Consider the following 18,272-nt stretch of genomic DNA (forward strand, 5'->3'; position numbering starts at 1 on the left):
TTCTTTAGTTGAATGAAACAGAAAATAATTTTTTTGTGTTTTTACATGAGTCATCTCTCAGTGGAAGCAGTAGTGGCTTGGATGCTAGAGTAGGTTGGTCACAAACCAGGGTTCAAATCCTGCTCCTTCCATTCCCAGGGATAATCGGAGGACTGGGATGTGGGTAGGGTGTGTCAGGAAGGGCATCCAGTGTGAAATATCGGCCACTGCATTATCATGGCAATCAAGTGGAGAAAGGGGCCAAAAGGACAACAACACGATTTCTCAAACCTCAGAAAGTAAAATTAAAACCAAGAACATATCACTAGCAAAATACAACTGAAGTTTCAGTCATTCTAATTCAATACAAATTTTGTTCTTGTGGCAACCATTTCTGAAGGCCTATGATTATTACTAATCAATATCAGAAAAATATAATTAGTTATAGTGTGATACGTTTGACTGTATTATTCAGTCTCTGTCTTTGCAGTTTTGCTCTCTTGAATTGTGTGCCATCTTGGCGAAAGAAAACCTGATTGGTGTGTCTCAATTCTGACCCACATTTATTTGTATTAGCTTTGATTACATCAACATATCTTAACAGTTAGATATGTTTTTGAACTGTGCGCTGGAATCTGGAGAAAACCCACGCCATTCAGCAAAGTAGCAAAAGAAGAAGTTGATGACAGTGAACAATTTATGCTTGCTGGTTATGTATGATTCAATTTCCAGGCACACAATAGATTTACTACATAATCACTCTTGAGTGGCCGGTTATCCTATCACATATTTTATGGTTTTGGACCGTTGGAGGTAGCTGCAGAAAAATGCTTATGCAGGCAAAGCTTACATAGAAACACACAAAATAGTTTTTAATAAGATGACTTTTGTGAATCTACAGTGCTAACAACCAATGCTACTGACCTAGAATTTTGTGTAGTACTGTATATAGCCTTGACCAGAAGAAGGCAGACTAGTTAAAAACAAACAAAAAGAAAGCCCAATTACATAGCAGCTTTAAAATCATGTTAGTATATATATCAGCATTTAATACAATAAGGCCAACATTGTAAAGTAAAGGTACAGGGGCATGCTGCAGCTTAACCTGCTTTCTAATCTGTGGAATTGTAAAGCATATAACTTACTGATGGTTTTGGGGAGCAAGTGATGGACTAAGATTTGCACATTTGCAGTAAAAAACAAGCTTCAGTGATCTAAACTAGTGAGGAAGCCCTGACTGATATCAGTATACAGGCCAGTGCAAAAGCATTATTGACATATAATAAATGCATAGCTATAACAAACAGTCACACAGTCCTTAGCATACAATTCAAATACCCTTAAGTTCCTCACAAGATACTGAATTGTGGTTAAAATTGGGGAAGTGATGAAGGGATAAAGGTTTTGCTTCAGTCCTTTATTGTTGAACACACTTCCTTTATTTAAAAGAGGGCATGCAAATATCAGGTGGTAAAAGAGATCATTTACAGCACTTAAAATGACAAAAGATTGATATTTTCAGCCCCATCATAGAATACATGTTTTACTTGATAAAAGGCAATTAATATCAAAGTAATGAAGATGTGTTACGTTAGTATCGACAATTACTTCCCTTTTCTGTAGACAGCAAGCTAAAACAACAATTTAGCATCTACAAACTTCCTGGAGAACTTAAAATAACAGCTGGAAAATAACTCAGACTTACACAGATACAGTTCAGTGCAGTGAAGCCAGGCTATGGACAAAGCAACACAGGTAAACAACATTCAATTTGATGGGAATAATGTTACAATATTTAAAACTATTTCAGAGAGACTTACTCTTTATAAAATTACAAAGTTTTATAAGAGTCATTCAGACCTAATGTTGGATTTGTTTTTATTCTGATGCTGCAGTAAACTGTATCCTGTGGAGAAATTAGTTTAATACTTCAAGTGTTACATCAACATGTTTCTTCTTGCCTGGGCAATCATGTTTTTGTCAGGTAAAATATCCACTTTCAAATTTTCAACATCAAGTTTGAATTAAATTAAAATATGTTGTATTTCATTTTAGTTTACTGTGAAAGGGAAATTCACAATGAAATAATAACAAAGAAAGTACTTCTTTGCATATTTTTGAGATTCTAAATATGTGTCTTTTTGAAGTACATCATAAACAAACCAATGAAAGATAATATGTAATCTTTGGCTGACAGGTGCATTGGTTTCGGTGGAAGAGTACTGTCAGCAGGGCAACTACTGCATTACTCTTATCAAAGAAGTAACAGGAGAGGCTGGACTCTGTGTTGTGATACCATGTTCTTTCAACACCGATATGAAATTTACACCTATACATATAGTTTGGTACAAATCCAAAGATGATAATAAGTCATGTGTATTTAACTCTGAAAACAATACAAATACTGAAGCTGGGTTTAAAGGAAGAGTGTCGCTGTTGGAGCCTGATGTGAGTCAGAGGAACTGTAGCATTGTGATCAATGATCTCACTGAGTCGGATTCTGGATACTATCAGCTCAGAGTGAATGGGAATCTGAGTGGAAAACCTGATGGATTTTCATACAACAACAAAACTAAAGTTTCTGTCTCAGGTAGGACAATATTTTCCTTCTTTGGTGTATTATGACTTCAGCTCAAAGAATCTTCGAGAATTTCTGTGTAACTCAATAAAAAAAGGAGTTTTTGAAATGATTTCACCTGTGATCTGTGCTTTCATCAGCGCTGAAGCAGAAGCCCTCAGTGATGATTCCTTCACTGACTGAGGGACAGCAGGCCACTCTGACCTGCACTGCTCCTGGTCTCTGCTCTGGATCTCCTCCTAACATCACTTGGATGTGGAGAGGAAAAGGAGAGAATGACTCTTACATCACAGGAAACATGACTGCTTTAAATCCTGAGAATCTGACCGATGTAAGACTGAGACACAGTTCAAATTTGACATTTATCCCTACAGCTGGACACCACAACACCAAACTCAGCTGCAAGGTCAGCTTCACTGCTAGCATAACTGTGCAGGAGGAAACTCTGAATGTGACCTGTGAGTACTAAAATATAAATAGCATGGCACTGTGCTGAATTTAGTTGCAAGGAAATCAATGCAACAAAGTTACCTGGTCTGCAGTTGAAAGCAGAAATTGTGTTTAAAATTTGCCCTATTTGGACTTTTTATGTCTCACAATTTCTCTGTGCTCCACAGATGCAAGAAAACCTCAGATCTCAGGTAGAACAAGCGTGAAGGAGGGACATGATCTTAATCTGACCTGCAGTGTTGACAGCTTCCCTCCTTCAGAAATCAAGTTTTCAAGAAAATTAAATGGAAATGTCCCGCAGGAAGTAAATACCTCTTATTATATCACCAATGCAATCAGAGAAGATGCTGGGCTTTACATTTGTACAGCAAAACACCTGAATAGCACTCTGACAGAAGAAATTAATGTTACAATAACTTGTAAGTATAATCCGTCATTCAAGCATCCTTTATAACAGTAGTTTGTTTCAATAGTGACAAAACAAGAACTCGTTTTTCCTCCTTTTTTCCACATTTTTACCAACAAAGGATACTAACAGCAGGTGATGTTTTGAATTCATTCGTATAACTGAGAATGCAATTTTTTTTTTTATTTACAGGGTTTTCGGGGATCCTAAACACTTCTGGATGTGTGCTCAAGTCGGAGCTGCTGACCTGTGTGTGTATAAGTGAGGGGTTCCCTCTACCCACCATAAATTGGTCAATGCCTTTGGACCACACTGAGGACTCTGTCACAGTGTCAGGTCAAGCTGTCCGCAGCACTGTTAAACAAACTGTCAAAAGCCATGAAAACATCAGCATTAAATGTTTCAGCAGCAATGAAAATGGAGAAACAGAGAAAAACCTCACAATTCAAAACCTACCAGGTAAATGAAGCCAAGCTTTAACAGGTGACACCTATGTGCAACTTTTAATCATTTATATGCATGAGAGGGTAGATTACATGAGTTTTCAGGGGTTTATTTCACGTTAGCCACTTTTTGTACTCTAGTATGACATTTCTGTTACTGCCACCTACTGGGCAGCGTGTGTAAGTTCACAAATATTTGCTTCTACTTGAGCAGAAAAGCAAAAATACATCGGGGAAATCTTGCCTGTGCAGTTTTTATTTTAGAAACACCTACAATTAAAAAAAAAATGTTGTTAGCATATAATACAGATATAAATAAATCTATCTGATTATTTTTGTCAACGTTTGGATGCCAAGACTGTATTTAGTGGAGCTGATGGGACTCAATGAATGATTGCAGCAGATGTGTTCCTGGGAGAGTCGCCTGAGCAGAAACTTACGATAGAGAGAACTGTAATACTAATTTTTATTTTTCAAGATTTTCTCATTTTTTTATTTGGGAAACAAGTGGACCAGAACTAACTGTTCTGTCAACGACTATATGTTGAACCTGTGCTTATATGTAAGGATGGATTGCAGACACCTGTGCCTTTTCCCAGCTTATCAAATTGTGCAGTCATAGAAGAGACTGCCTTGCAAGGTGGTTTACTCATGACAGTTGCAGTATTAGGCTATAACTCCAATTTTTGTTCTAACTAAAATAGTATGTTAATATTGTAATATGTTTGCAAATTATTTCAAGTATGTGTCTTATTTTATTTTATTTTACTTTAAGCACAAGACATACACATCAACAGAAAGGCAGGTGGAGCTAACATATACGTCAAATGAAAATGGTGCAAAGTTACAGAACTAAGATTGGTATTATGTTAGATACTGTGCCCGTATGAGAATGCAAAGAGGGGCATAGATATGACAGCATCTTATAGAGAACAAGATAAAAAGTCAGAAACAAGTTAATCAGTCCAGCAAAATTATTTTAGAAAATTTTCAAATCTATGGCAACCTAACAAAATTTTAGTTTTCCCTCAAAGTTACATTATTAATGCGCAACATGCTATTTTAAAACCAATAGCATGCTGTCCCCCTGTGTGGAAAGGTGAAAAATACATTTAAAAAGTTTTTTTTCATGCCAAAAGATAACTGAAAACAGGTATTTCATGGAGTGGTTATATGTAAACCATAAGTATGTATATTTTTTTCACATTATTAAAAAAGAATAACTTTGTCTGAAGATCTTTGTATGGGCGAACGTGATAACTACACTTTATCTTAATTTTGTTTTGTCTTTTTCTCTGGCGATCAGATGAGTCTTCAACAACAGTTCCCTGGCTGGAAATCCTCATTGTTGCTTTAATTGGAGGATTTATTTTTATCCTTCTTTCTATTATTGCCATAACATATTACAGGTATATTAGCTCTGTTTATTGATCTTGTTAGCATGCAAAGTCAGCATAAACATATTAAGCTTTTGATGAGTGAATATATTTTTTCACAGAAAAAAACTAAAGAAGTCTGGAAATTTGGTTGAAACTCTTGAAACGATCTCTCCAGATGATCCACAGGTAAGCTGCTTTTAAAATGTGAAATGTTGTTAGGAGTTATTTTGCCAAAGAAAATTTGAGTGAGGTCTATTGATAAATAAATATTTTTAATAGATTTTTATGGATTTGTCTGGGTTAAAACTGTTAATCTCCAGCAGTAAATCATAACACATATTAAATTTACAAAAAATATATGTCCATTTAAAGGCCTCTGACAGCATATAAGGAGAATTGTGGATTTTCATACTGAGAGTTGTCAAAGTGCAGGTTAAAAAAACTTAACCTGCACTTAATCTGAGTCATATATAAGAAATGACTCAGGCATATAAGGAAGAAAAATTGCAAAAGCTGCAGCATGTCTGATTTCAAAGGCAGCACAGTTGCATTTCAAACAGACACTCAAATCTTACTTTGAATGAGAATTCCTCCATGTCATTAGTTATTAAACACAGATGAACATTTTTAACACCCTCCAAAATCTTACATATAAAATACATAAAAGAGTAGGATAAAAAGAAGCTGTATTCCTCATTTCTAATGTTCTTTGCAGGTCGATCCTTGACAAATGATATATGGCAGAATAGCTGGCAGAGACTGAAAATTCACAAATTACTATCTGATTAGAGAAAACGTTTCTTGTTTCAGCAATTATGTGATGCCATTCTTTTTTTTGCATCTTTCAGTCTTGTGGTGGTCAATCAGTGAACAATGCTCAGTTTGAAGTCCAACATGGAGCAATGAATGGAGCCGGGACCCTTGAACTCAACCGTATATCGAACGACTTGACGTATGCCGCCATTGATCTCTCCAAGCTTAACATGCGTCTCGAAAAGGAAGAAAACCCCAACAAGAATGAGACGGAGTATGCAGAAATTCAGAGACAAACAAAATCATGCTGAGGAAATGAAGAATGAGGATGACACAATAACAAAACATTACGCTTTAAGGAGACTGTGTGGGGTCAAAGATTTTTTTATTAACCCTAACATTTAGTATTTAGTCTATGGAATACAGAAGTGATTTTAATCGGAATTCTAATTTCCATTAATTGTGCTGTCTGTTTATACTATGAAAAGGATTTGCAGCAAATTAAAGGAAAATAAAATTTGTTTACTAAAGGGATGTAAAAAGACATTTTTATAAAAGCAATTTATACACAATTTAGCAATTAAAGAATCACTTAAATGTGTCAGAATTTATTAGAAGATATATATCATTTATTACTTTTGTAAGCCATTTATTAAGGACAAATTGTATTTGTTTTAAAAAATTAAGGTGAGATTGTTGATTTTGTGCACATCAAATGTACAAACAATAATGTTTTATAATTGTGTTCTGTAATGTAGCAATGCAATTCTGACTGACCAACATTTGTTTGTAGTTATTTTTGCTTTATTAAAACTTTGTATTACCATTTTGTATCAAATTCAATTAATTATTTAATGATTTTTGGATGTGGTATAAAGATGGTCAATAAGCTCCTTTAAAATTATGCATGATGCAAGCCTGTGTTTATGTGTACAATATATGAACATCATCAATACATGTAAAAGTGGATGAGGTTTTAAGAAAAAAGATGCAAGATGCTTGTTAAGCAGGCATTTAGAACGAAACACTTGCATAGCTTGTAGTAACAGTCAGCAGAGGGCAGCCTACCACTAACATACAAGTCTGCATTAAAACCTTTGGCACTCTTCAAACATGTTTGAGACTGATGTGCACAAAGCAATGGACAGTCAAAAGATTTTATATATTTACAGTTTCAGTTTAGCTGCTAAAATAAAGTGAATGATTTGGCTTTTAAATAAAGCAGCTGCTGGGTTGTTCAGTCATTTTTCATGTTGGTGTGGCTTGTCTTGGTTTCCACGGTGAGGTGAAGCTTTGATCAGTGAATAGCGACTGGATGCATTGCTCATTCCATCTGTTTCTAACACTGAGACACTATTGAGATGATCTGATGAAAATAAAACTGTAAGATACAGTGTACATGTAATATTTGTCACTCTGATCTGGGTCTCAACTTTACGACAGAAAAAAAAATCAACAAAATCCAAATGTGTAAGTGAACTGTCATAAATTCAGCTGGGAAGAATTTGAATACAATTTTTAAATAGTTGACATGCAATTATTACTTCATCGTTCTTAGAGTCTTTGAAGCATTAACTGCAACATAGAAAACAATGCAGAAACAGAATGCATGTCACCATTAGCTCTAAATTATTAAAATAGGAAATCAATGTTGACACACTATACAATGCATAGGAATGGCTACATGATGGAACTTATTATGGCTAAAATGTATAAGAGCTCAACTATCAACAAAATGCTTGTTGAATCCCCCACCATACCACTCCACATGTGAACTGGAGTTAGTGAATTTTTAAGTGTATGAAGTTGTTCCAAAGAGGTCTCTCTAACAAACAAGAGAAAAATATTTCCTTATGAACAGTCTTCATGAGGAAAAAATATGCACTTCTTAGATTAACTTTTGTTCACGATAATGGTTTACGAATTTTGAAGATGATGATGTCCCAGTTAGCCTTAAACACATACAATTGGTCCTTTTAGTTATTAAAAATCAGTTTCATTATTAAAAATATATGCTAATATATTTTTAGATATATAGATGCTAAAGACTACTGCATTAGCACATACAGTAGTGTTAATTATACTTTTAACTAGTGTAAAGATCAGATCTTAATTTAGCTGCCTGCCAGAAAGAGCCACTAGAGGCCTCCGTAACCTCATGATAAAATGTCTCAATACTACTCCAGTGAACATTGCAGGTTGGTAAAGAAAACTACATTAGCACATAGTGTTAATTATATCAAATCAAAAATCAAATCAAATTTTATTTGTATAGCACATTTCAGCAGCAAGGCATTTCAAAGTGCTTTACATCGTATCACAAAGTCATCTAGTGGGGGGTTCTTGTTTTTGCATCCATAAAAGGTTTACTGGTTACACTCCTACTGTGTTATATGGAACAAAATGCCTGCCAGAAAGTGCCACTCCCCTTGGTGGAATGTCTCAATGGTATAGCTGAGGAAAAAAAGCCACATCCTGTATTGCTATATTTTGGCATCTCAAGACTGAACTTTCCACTGAATCCATTTCTGCATTTTAAATGTTCATGCTGCACTGAAGGAGCAGGAGAGTAATCACTGAGGAATCAAACCATGTTTACTGTCTTCTGGACGACATTGTTTTTCTTTTGGTGGGTTTCCACCACATATAAAGGTATCAGGAGTATTTTCTTTTTTATTATGATGTAGTGCTTAAAGCAATTTTTATGTGACAATATTTTACTTTGATATTAAATCAATTTGTTTTGCTGATAAATGTAATCACAAAATGTTTGTTTAACCCTGTCAAGTTTTTAAAAAACTTGTAAATCCTGAAACATTTACACACTTTGTTTCTGTACTAATAAAAATGATTGGTTAGATGAAAGCATCCTCAGTTTGCAAAGGTTTTGTAGTAGATGTTACAGTTATAACAAACACAAATATATAACTGCTTTGGTCTTTTCCTTCACACTAACAGTTGAATCAGCCCTTGGAAGACCGTCCTGTTACAATGGATTCTGCATCACTCTCAATGAGGAAATGATAACAGCCAAAGCTGGACTGTGTGTTGTGATACCATGTTCCTTCACCACTGCTGATGGATTTACACCAAAAAGTATTGTCTGGCTTAAATGTGAACCACAGAAAAGGAGATGTAGTGACATTGACATAATATTTCACATAAATCGTTACAAGGTTCCATCAGAATTTCTAGGACGGGTTTTACTGTTGGATCCTGATGTGAGTCAGGGGAACTGCAGCATCATGATCAATGACCTCACAACATCTGATTCTGGATCATATCAGCTCAGAGTTAATGGTTTTTACCATGGAACGGCAGATGGAGTTACGTTCCCTTCTAGAACAATTCTCTCTGTCAAAGGTATGAAAGGCAATAATAAGAACATCTATGGTTCTTCAATTCAGTGATTTGTAAAAATATACAACATGTTTCAAGTCTTTTTATATTACAGCGTCTAAAAAAACTTACCAGAATCTGTCAGTGTTTGTTGACCTCTGTTGGCAGATTGTAGTAACTGCATCAGCACCAAAACAAATCCACTCCTATTGATCAATGAAAATATCTTTACAGCTAAGCTAAAATTAGCTTGTTCCATTTAAATGTAAAATAAATAATAATATCTCCACTTGCTTTTATTTATCAACCATGTTATCATCAGATCTAAACCTGAGGCCCTCACTGATGATTCCTCCACTGACTGAGGGACAGCAGGCCACTCTGACCTGCACTGCTCCTGGTCTCTGCTCTGGGTCTCCTCCTAACATCACCTGGATGTGGAGAGGAAAAATAGAAGAGGACTATATCATCACAGGAAGCACGACTGCTTTAAAAACTCAGGATCTGACTGCTGTCACACAGAGACACAGCTCAACTCTGACCTTTAAACCTTCAGCTAAGCATCACAACACCAATGTAACCTGTAAAGTCAGCTTCACTGGAGACATAACGACAGAAGAGACAGTTTCTCTGAACGTAAGCTGTAAGTATGATCTGTATCTTAGTGGGTTTCAATGTTTTTTTTTTTCAATTCTATAAATATGAAGTGTAAAACATTTATGCCACAGCTATGAGATATTTTACAAACATATGCTTACAGTGTTGGCAAAAATCCTGAAAGGCTCTGGATGTGTGCAACATGCAGAGGTCTTAAGCTGTGTATGCATCAGTGAGGGGTTTCCTTCACCCACCATCACATGGCCGCTACTAAAGAACCACACTGAGTACTCTGTCATCAACATTGTGTCAAACAACACTGTCAACAGCATCCTATCTCTTAGAAACCCTGGCAACATCAGTGTTGAATGTTTTAGCAGCAATGAAAATTGGGAAGTCAAAGAAAACCTCAGGGTGTATCGAGAGCTGTCAGAAGAAGGTACAACTTCCTTTGGCATGTTTATTTCCTCTTTTTCCGCCATGTTCATTTAGATCAGAAACAGTGTGCTTTATGTATAATCAACTTTTTAAGCTTCCTTAAATCAAAAGTATCCAAACGCTTTATTCAAACTCTGCTCCACAGAAACTCCAATTCACATGTATTTCTGTATTTTTACAGCTTATCACGAGAAACATTGTGTTTCTGGCTTTGGAGCTCTTCCCTGGGTCATTGCTGGTGTTTCACTCAGTGTACATGTTTTCTGTATGATCTACATTTGGCACCTTTGGTAAGATACATGATGTTTATTTCATGCTTTTCAGGCCAAATTAAGGTATATGGGCTGTATAGTTGAAATAACGTGTTTCTTTTCTTCAAAGGAACACAAGAAAAAAAACAAACCTCACTGAAGATCAAACTTATATGTCTCTGCGAAAACGTGATACATCAGCAGAGTATGATGTTATTGTCCAAAGACCACAGTAACATGCTTCCAGAGATCACTCTCACTTGGATCTTACATAAAGAAAATGACTTTTTAAAAAAAATTAACTTCAGTATTTTACATGCAATAGAAGAGTGGATTTATGTTTTCTAGAAAAGAAAAATGATTTGATCCACAATTGCTAAATACAGAGAAATAGTAATTGTCTCTAGATAAGAATAATATATACCATATAATATAACAAGAATGATGAATATTGTATAGATTTGTGTTCTGGAGTGCTGGCATCAGCTCTTCATTAAATAAAGATGGATGAGAACAGATCAGGTTGGTCAGTTTATTTCTCGAGAGTATGGAAAACAGATTAGCACCCCACTGCGATCTACCCTACTTTGAAGACAGAGTCGAGTTGCACACATACACATATCCTTTCTTACAGAAAGAAAAAATAAACATATTTACTTCCTCTAATATGACTTCCTTAAAGGAAGGAACAAACATTTTAGATAAGGAGTGCACACATTCAAGTGAGAAAGCCGTTGGCAGTAGGTGTGAACACTTCCCATAAGCATATAGTATATGTTACCCTGCAACCTTAGATGGATGGATGAGGGTAATATAGAGAATGATCTTCCCTCAATGTGTGATGCTGTGGTATGAGAAGGAATTTATTCTTCTTCATCTGTGTTATAGCACTTCATATACAACATACTTCAGGTATCGCCTACTTCAATAGAGAACTATTAGCTTCATTACATCAGAAATGGATATAATACTCCTTTAAACCAAACAATTATTCTTTTAACATGCTCCATTTAGCATTATGAATCCCATCAAATGACAAAATTAATTCACAAATAGCTTTTACTTCTCTAAACCATATTAAATTTGTAGTTAGTGCTTTAAATCCAATACCTTCTCCCCTTGTCTGAGACCTTTTGTATTTAACTATCAAAATAAAAATGTACGAAATGCCTTTTAAGTATTTCAATAGCTTTTACCATTTTTAATCAGCACAAATAAAATATATTTTAACATTTAAGCATCTTAGCTTTTAACAGTACTGGTTGTTTCGATAGAATAATAATAGTTTACATCTCACATAACAAACTCTATTTTGTTGCTATGCCCAAACATTTTGAGACCAAGAGCCACTTTTTACCACACAAGCCGGCTGAGAGCTATCACGTGTCAAAATACACTGCTCAAAAAAATAAAGAGAACACTTAAACAGGTGTTTAACTCTTAAAGTGTTCCCTTTATTTTTTTGAGCAGTATAGATTATAAATAGGGGCGTGCTGTGGTGGCGCAGGGGGTTAGCACGCCCCACGTTTGGAGGCCTTAGTCCTCGACGCGGACGTCGTTGGTTCGACTCCCGGTCCCGACGACCTTTGCCGCATGTCTTCCCCCCTCTCCTCACCCTCCTTCCTGTCTGCCTACTGTACAAAAAATACGAGCCACTAGCACTGCAAAAACTCTTCGGAGAAAAAAATAGAAAAAAAAAAATTATAAATAAAACTCTATTGACTTATTTTATATAAGTTATAGCAGACATATTAAAGAGATAGAAAACCTAAATTCTGACACTGGGAGAGGGTTGCTAGTTTGTCCTAGTCGGGCCAGCAGGAGTCAGTGGTTGATTAGCTAATTTCAACACCTGATCTGCTAGTGACCTGTCAGAGAGTCGGCCTGTGGGTCACCTATTTTTTGCTAATGGAACCAAAATTGGCACACAGAATCGGTGCAACACCTTATTGAAACAATAATTACAGTGACTATTGTTTTTGTCTGATCACTTGGATCATTCATTTAAACAAGTTTGTTGAGTTCTTTTTCTTGTCTTTTAAAAACATTTAGGATCTTACTGAATACTTTTTTTTGCGTGTAGGAAGAGATCGTCTCAGCCTCCTGGTGGAGTTCAGTTTTTTGTCACCAGAAGACGATACTGCCGAGATCAACTCAAAACCTTCCTGAGATCGACTAGTGAATTGTGACCGATGTATTGAGCACCCGTAACAGTAGCAATCATACTGCAAATATTGCTTACTGCAATATGTGCTGGCCTATTTTGCATACAGCCACAAAAGCCAATTTAAAATGTCAAATAAAGAGTCTCGGTGAAAATGCGTTTATTATTAACTCTTTGGTGCAAATAATTTATTGAAAATTGATTTATTCACTGCACGTTTATGTCTGTTTGTGTAAGGCAGAGATGGAACTGCACATGAAAACGGCCCTTTAAACCAATCAGACCATCAACACAAAAGAGACATAATCAAAACTGTCAGTTATTACCCCGTGATAATAACTCAGAAATAGTCCAAATAGTTTGAATGTATTTTTTTTCTTTCTTTTATTTCCTTCTTATGGAAAGTTTCCGTTTATATCATAGGTCTTTGGTGCATTTTTATCCTAAAGAAAAAGATATGTCAGATATTTCACAATATATTAACATACATGGAAAAATCTAACGCAAAAGAAAAAAAAATCCCCATATTCCCTAGAGGCCTCCGTAACCTCAGACCTGCAGAAAGGTAATGAGACAGAGAACTATATATGTTGCCATCAGGAATCCCAGTCCAGTTTGATTACCTGCTGTTGCTGCTGAACAGGCATGAGCCAACTCAATGAACAGCAGAAGACTCCCCACTCTACTTTGCAATAATCCTTTATTTAAAGTGGAGTGGACATCTTTGCAGTTGTGTGCTTATAAATAGTAAATGACCTGTAGTCCAGATGGTCCTAAAGTGCTCCACACTATATTCACTCACTCATCCATCGATAAATACATTGTAGTCACAGCTTCCCTGGGGCAGTCTGACAAAAGTGGAGCTGCTCTACATGTGGCCCATTTGATAAGTCACATTGTGCTTCTAGGCCCAATTATTCTATGTAGGTTGTATATTTGCAATAACAATGGTTTTCTTTTCTTCAAAGAAACACACACACACAGAAAAAGCAAAGCCCACTGAGAACGATCAAACTTACATGTTTCCTAAAATATTAATTAATTTATTTATACCAGAGGTGTCCAAAGTCGGTTCTCGAGGGCCGACATCTTGCATGTTTTAATTCTCTCCCTGGTTTAACGCACCTGGATCAAATGACGGCTCATTAAAGGCCTAAGAAGAACATTGACATGCTGAGAAGGTTGTTACTACCACCAGGGAGAGAACTAAAACATGCAGGATGCTGGCCCTCGAAGATCGACTTTGGGCACCCCTGATTTATACCTTAAATAAGAAGCTAAATGCAAATGGTAAACCACTAAGTTCAATAATGGCTGTGAATTAAATGCATAAAAACAAAGTTATGAAAGTTGCACATAGCCTTAGCCATAGAAAAAATGCAAAGCAACAACATACTTACAAACCAACTTCCCCATTCTTAATGGTGCAGAAACAGGAAGAAATATAGAAAGAAGACAAGAATGTAGTTTCACCTTCAGTGAAGAGATTCACTGAAGACGAAACAGAGGTAAATAAATCTTTGATTAATGCAATGCAGTTTAGCCCACATCAGACTGATAAACAGTACTTTCTTGCTGAATGAAATGAAAGTAACAATATAATGATTATAAATATAAATGTTATTCATATTTATATGCATTTGTCTTTACTGAAAAGTCACAATTGACTAACAGTAAAATTTATCTTAAACATTCTGCAAAGTAGTTATGCTGTCAGGAAATAAAATCCAGTATGGAAATGCTGTACTAAACGCAACGTTATGTCTGAACTTTATTTTGATTCAGTTTCAGTATTTTTCTGAACCTCGTACGTAAAAGTTTCTCAATTGTTTGGAATGGACTGAACATGTCAAGCTTCAACTCTAGGACGTTTGTTTTCATCTGGTTAATCATGTATCTCCCTACATACATTGGTAATGTATGAATCCTCTCATTTGTAAACATAAATCAATACAAAAAGTAAATATACTATTTGTATCTATATTTGCTTGTAACAATATTCATGGGAAATCCTTAAAAGGATATATACTGCTTTCACAAATGTGCAAATGAGTACAGTTTTTGTATTATGTGCAGACATTAAAATAAAAGAATGTAATGATTAGTATTTAAAAATATTTTTTAATCCCCATGTAGTTTGTATATACATTAACTAACAATGAGCTTTTATTAGGAATAAACTGTCATTACTTTGATCTCTTTCAACTTGTTTGAAATAATAAAAAAAGTTTACTTGTTTTCTTATTAACAGGTGCATTACAATTGAAAATCCCCTGTCAACAGGAAGGTTATTGTGTTTCTTTCAATGAGGTTGAAATAAGAGCAGAAGCTGGACTCTGTGCTGTGATACCATGCTCTTTCACATCCCTCTTTGTACCCGAACATATTATTTGGTATAAATGTGAAAAACCTGTGGACAATTGTGACAAATCTGTCCCTGTATTTCACTCTGACAACAAAGTCGACAACATTCAACCTGGGTTCAAAGGTCGTGTGTCACTGCTGAACCTGAACATGACTGAGAAGAACTGCAGCATGGTGATCAATGATCTTCAGAAATCTGATTCTGGATCATATCAGCTCCGAGTTGTGGGAAAAGGAGCAAAAGAAGCATTTACATATCTTGCAAAAGCAAATCTCTCGTTAGCAGGTAGGAAACATTCCAGTATACAATTCCCACATCAGATTACTAGACTTAATGAAGAAAATTAATAATTTTACCTTTTTTTTTTTTAGAGAAGATTGTTGAAGCTTTATTGTTGACAAAGTAAATAGATAGACAGACAGACAGACAGACAGACAGACAGACAGACAGACAGACAGACAGACAGACAGACAGACAGACAGATAGATAGATAGATAGATAGATAGATAGATAGATAGATAGATAGATAGATAGATAGATAGATAGATAGATAGATAGATAGATAGATAGATAGATAGATAGATAGATAGATAGATAGATAGATAGATAGATAGATAGATAGATAGATAGATAGATAGATAGATAGATAGATAGATAGATAGATAGATAGATAGATAGATAGATAGATAGCATTTATTGTCATTGAACAGGATTCAACAAAATTTCTATTGCAGCTCCCGTGCAAAAAGTCAAATATATACAATAAATAAAATAAACAAACACACAATAATAATAATAACAATATATACAACTAAAATTAACTACAGGCACTCAACCACACCAAAGAAGTAGCAGCAGGTCCAATTATGGCAAAGTGCAGATGATGTGACAGTGCAAAGTGCAGAACAATCTGACTGTGTGGGGGTGGGGGATATGTATGTGTGACTGCGAGGTTATGATATGTGTGGGAGGGGGGGGAGGGGGGGGGGCAGGGAGTAATGGCTCTGACGGCTGTGGGGAAGAAGCTGAACAAAGGAAATATTTAGTCAATCTGTCTTGTCAACCTCACACTGATAACCATTTTTGTGATGATTAATTTGATGAACTGTTTCCATCAGATCTGAACCAAAAGCCCTCAGTGATGATTCCTCCACTGACTGAGGGACAGCAGGCCTCTCTGACCTGCACTGCTCCTGGTCTCTGCTCTGGGTCTCCTCCTAAAATCACCTGGATGTGGAGAGGAGAAGGAGAGAAAGATTCTTACATCATAGGAAACATTACTGCTTTAAAAACAGAGAATCTGACTGCTTTCACAAAGAGACATGTCTCAACTCTGACCTTTAACTCTTCAGCTGATCACCACAACACCAGTATAACCTGTAAAGTCAACTTCACAGGTGGCATAACTACAGAAGAGACGGTGACTCTGAATGTGAATTGTGGGTACTTTATTATCTTTTAACTCTTATTGAAGGTGCTTTTTAAATACATTTTCTCAGTGATGTTCCTCTTTTATGTTATGCTTAATTTTTTTTAATCATTCATTAAGTCAATTGTAAGTAAGTCAAATTCATATGCTTCCTTAATTCATGAGACATGTTTAATTCAATCTATGCTCCTCAGAAACCCTAATTAACAAGCATTTCTATATTTTACAGTTAATCATGTGAAACATTGTGCATGTGGCGGTGGAGCTCTTCTCTGGGTCGTTGCTGGTGTTTCACTCAGTGTGCATCTTTTCTCTATGATCTACTTGTACCACATTCGGTAAGTTACATTTAGTTTATTTTCTCCTTTCCAGGTCCAATTACTGTATGTAGGCTGTGCATTTGCAACAATTATGTTTTCCTTTTTTCATAGGAACACAAGAAAAAAGGCTGAACCCACTGAAGATGATCAAACTTACATGTGTATGCAAAAAACCAATGCATCAGCAGGGTATAATGTTATTGTTCAACAACCGCACTGACATGTTGATGTCAGGGATTACTGTCAATTGGATGCTCCATGCTGAAACTAGATTCATATCACTACTGTTTTAGACACAACAGAAAAGAACAGGTGGTGAATGTTTCCTGGAGAAGAGAAATCAGTCCCACTAAAATTGTTAAAAGTACAGACATAGTAATTGTCTTAGCACAGGAATAAGATATATCATGAATACAACTGGAAAGAAAAAATATTATAAGGATCTTCCAATTTATTTGTAATTACTTTTTTGTTTCCCCTTCTACGATTCGTTATTGAAGTTATATTGTTTTTTTTAGTTTTTCTGGAGTATATTTAAATTGTTGAATATTTATACACTCTGTAAATATTTATTGGAAATATTTATGTCCATATATGCCTAAACAACGTATCTTCCTTAAAATGCAAGATTATCCTTTATAACTTACATTTCAATTGTAAATGTCAATTGGGTTTTTCTTTCTCATTTTACCTGACATGTCGTGTATGAACCTTAGGAAATAGTTTTTCTAATATAAATTACAGATAAAACATTATGCAGTCATTGATGCTCTTGTATAATACATTAAAGGTAATTTTATATTATTTTTGAACTTTAGGTGTGTATATTTGTGTGATTTATTCAATGTGTATCTCACCTATGGACTGCTAGAAAAATTCTAAAGGCCTCTCTAATCCTATAATGATAGTGGGTGTAGAAAAAGCATGAATAAATGTTACCCTTTTTTGCTTTCCAAAAAAAAGAAGTAAATTCATACCTAGAAAAGAAAAACCTGATTACCCTTGAATATACCAAATTACATTTTAGTTTACATATAATATATGTGCTTCAGTAGTCAGCATTTATTAGTTATGTTTTTCATTTTTACCACATAAATTGAGGAAGTAAAGATAAAAGGAGATGGATGAGACGAGCTAATACACACTCATATATCAGAAATAAGATCTAGACTGACTGCAACATGAATATTAGAGTAGAATAAAAAAAACTTTAATGTCTCTTGACTTGGTAGCAGCAGCAAAGTAACATGCGAGTTAAAGCATCTAGGTTCAAAATAAAAAAAACATTCAAAAAGAGAATAAGAATAACTAACTGTGCAAAAAGAGCAAACTTACAGCATAAAGTTACACTGTATAATTTTCAAAAACAGTATAATCAGAT

General features: G+C 35.3%; 3 protein-coding genes across 5 annotated transcripts; all 3 read left to right on the forward strand.

Moving 5' to 3' along the window:
* The first annotated feature begins 1,499 nt into the window (after positions 1–1,499).
* On the forward strand, positions 1,500–6,808 carry LOC111608140 (sialic acid-binding Ig-like lectin 5). The gene is made up of 9 exons (XM_023331218.1): positions 1,500–1,734; positions 1,875–1,963; positions 2,177–2,569; positions 2,698–3,015; positions 3,175–3,426; positions 3,606–3,872; positions 5,163–5,265; positions 5,355–5,421; positions 6,084–6,808. The coding sequence occupies exons 2-9, from the start codon at positions 1,927–1,929 to the stop codon at positions 6,297–6,299; spliced, it is 1,653 nt and encodes a 550-aa protein (XP_023186986.1). The 5' UTR covers positions 1,500–1,734; positions 1,875–1,926; the 3' UTR covers positions 6,300–6,808.
* A 1,733-nt stretch (positions 6,809–8,541) lies between these two features.
* LOC111608142 (sialic acid-binding Ig-like lectin 14) lies at positions 8,542–11,131 on the forward strand. Its single transcript, XM_023331220.1, has 6 exons — positions 8,542–8,640; positions 8,947–9,351; positions 9,650–9,970; positions 10,088–10,363; positions 10,544–10,652; positions 10,744–11,131. Exons 1-6 carry the CDS (start codon positions 8,580–8,582, stop codon positions 10,847–10,849), a joined length of 1,278 nt encoding a protein of 425 aa, XP_023186988.1. The 5' UTR covers positions 8,542–8,579; the 3' UTR covers positions 10,850–11,131.
* Positions 11,132–14,091: 2,960 nt separating this feature from the next.
* LOC111608143 (sialic acid-binding Ig-like lectin 14) lies at positions 14,092–17,654 on the forward strand. 3 transcript variants are annotated; one of them, XM_023331223.1, is made up of 6 exons: positions 14,092–14,285; positions 14,563–14,690; positions 15,029–15,427; positions 16,261–16,581; positions 16,801–16,909; positions 17,003–17,654. In XM_023331223.1, the coding sequence occupies exons 2-6, from the start codon at positions 14,624–14,626 to the stop codon at positions 17,109–17,111; spliced, it is 1,005 nt and encodes a 334-aa protein (XP_023186991.1). In that variant the 5' UTR covers positions 14,092–14,285; positions 14,563–14,623; the 3' UTR covers positions 17,112–17,654. The 3 variants fall into 3 exon arrangements, with proteins under 3 accessions (XP_023186991.1, XP_023186993.1, XP_023186992.1); XM_023331225.1 differs by having other exon boundaries at positions 14,092–15,427; XM_023331224.1 differs by lacking the exon at positions 17,003–17,654 and having other exon boundaries at positions 14,092–14,690; positions 16,261–16,888.
* Positions 17,655–18,272: the final 618 nt, after the last annotated feature.

The sequence above is a fragment of the Xiphophorus maculatus genome, chromosome 3, assembly GCF_002775205.1.
Source record: "Xiphophorus maculatus strain JP 163 A chromosome 3, X_maculatus-5.0-male, whole genome shotgun sequence".
NCBI lineage: Eukaryota > Metazoa > Chordata > Actinopteri > Cyprinodontiformes > Poeciliidae > Xiphophorus > Xiphophorus maculatus.

Coding starts and splice junctions, on each gene's coding strand:
- LOC111608140 (XM_023331218.1), top strand. CDS start 1,927: ATGTTTCTTCTTGCCTGGGCAATCATGTTTTTGTCAG. Junction 1,964..2,176: donor GGCAATCATGTTTTTGTCAG/GTAAAATATCCA, acceptor TTTGGCTGACAG/GTGCATTGGTTTCGGTGGAA. Junction 3,427..3,605: donor AATTAATGTTACAATAACTT/GTAAGTATAATC, acceptor TTTTATTTACAG/GGTTTTCGGGGATCCTAAAC.
- LOC111608142 (XM_023331220.1), top strand. CDS start 8,580: ATGTTTACTGTCTTCTGGACGACATTGTTTTTCTTTTGGTGGGTTTCC. Junction 8,641..8,946: donor GGTTTCCACCACATATAAAG/GTATCAGGAGTA, acceptor TCACACTAACAG/TTGAATCAGCCCTTGGAAGA. Junction 10,653..10,743: donor ATCTACATTTGGCACCTTTG/GTAAGATACATG, acceptor TTTTCTTCAAAG/GAACACAAGAAAAAAAACAA.
- LOC111608143 (XM_023331223.1), top strand. CDS start 14,624: ATGTCAAGCTTCAACTCTAGGACGTTTGTTTTCATCTGGTTAATCATG. Junction 15,428..16,260: donor AGCAAATCTCTCGTTAGCAG/GTAGGAAACATT, acceptor TGTTTCCATCAG/ATCTGAACCAAAAGCCCTCA. Junction 16,582..16,800: donor GGTGACTCTGAATGTGAATT/GTGGGTACTTTA, acceptor TATATTTTACAG/TTAATCATGTGAAACATTGT.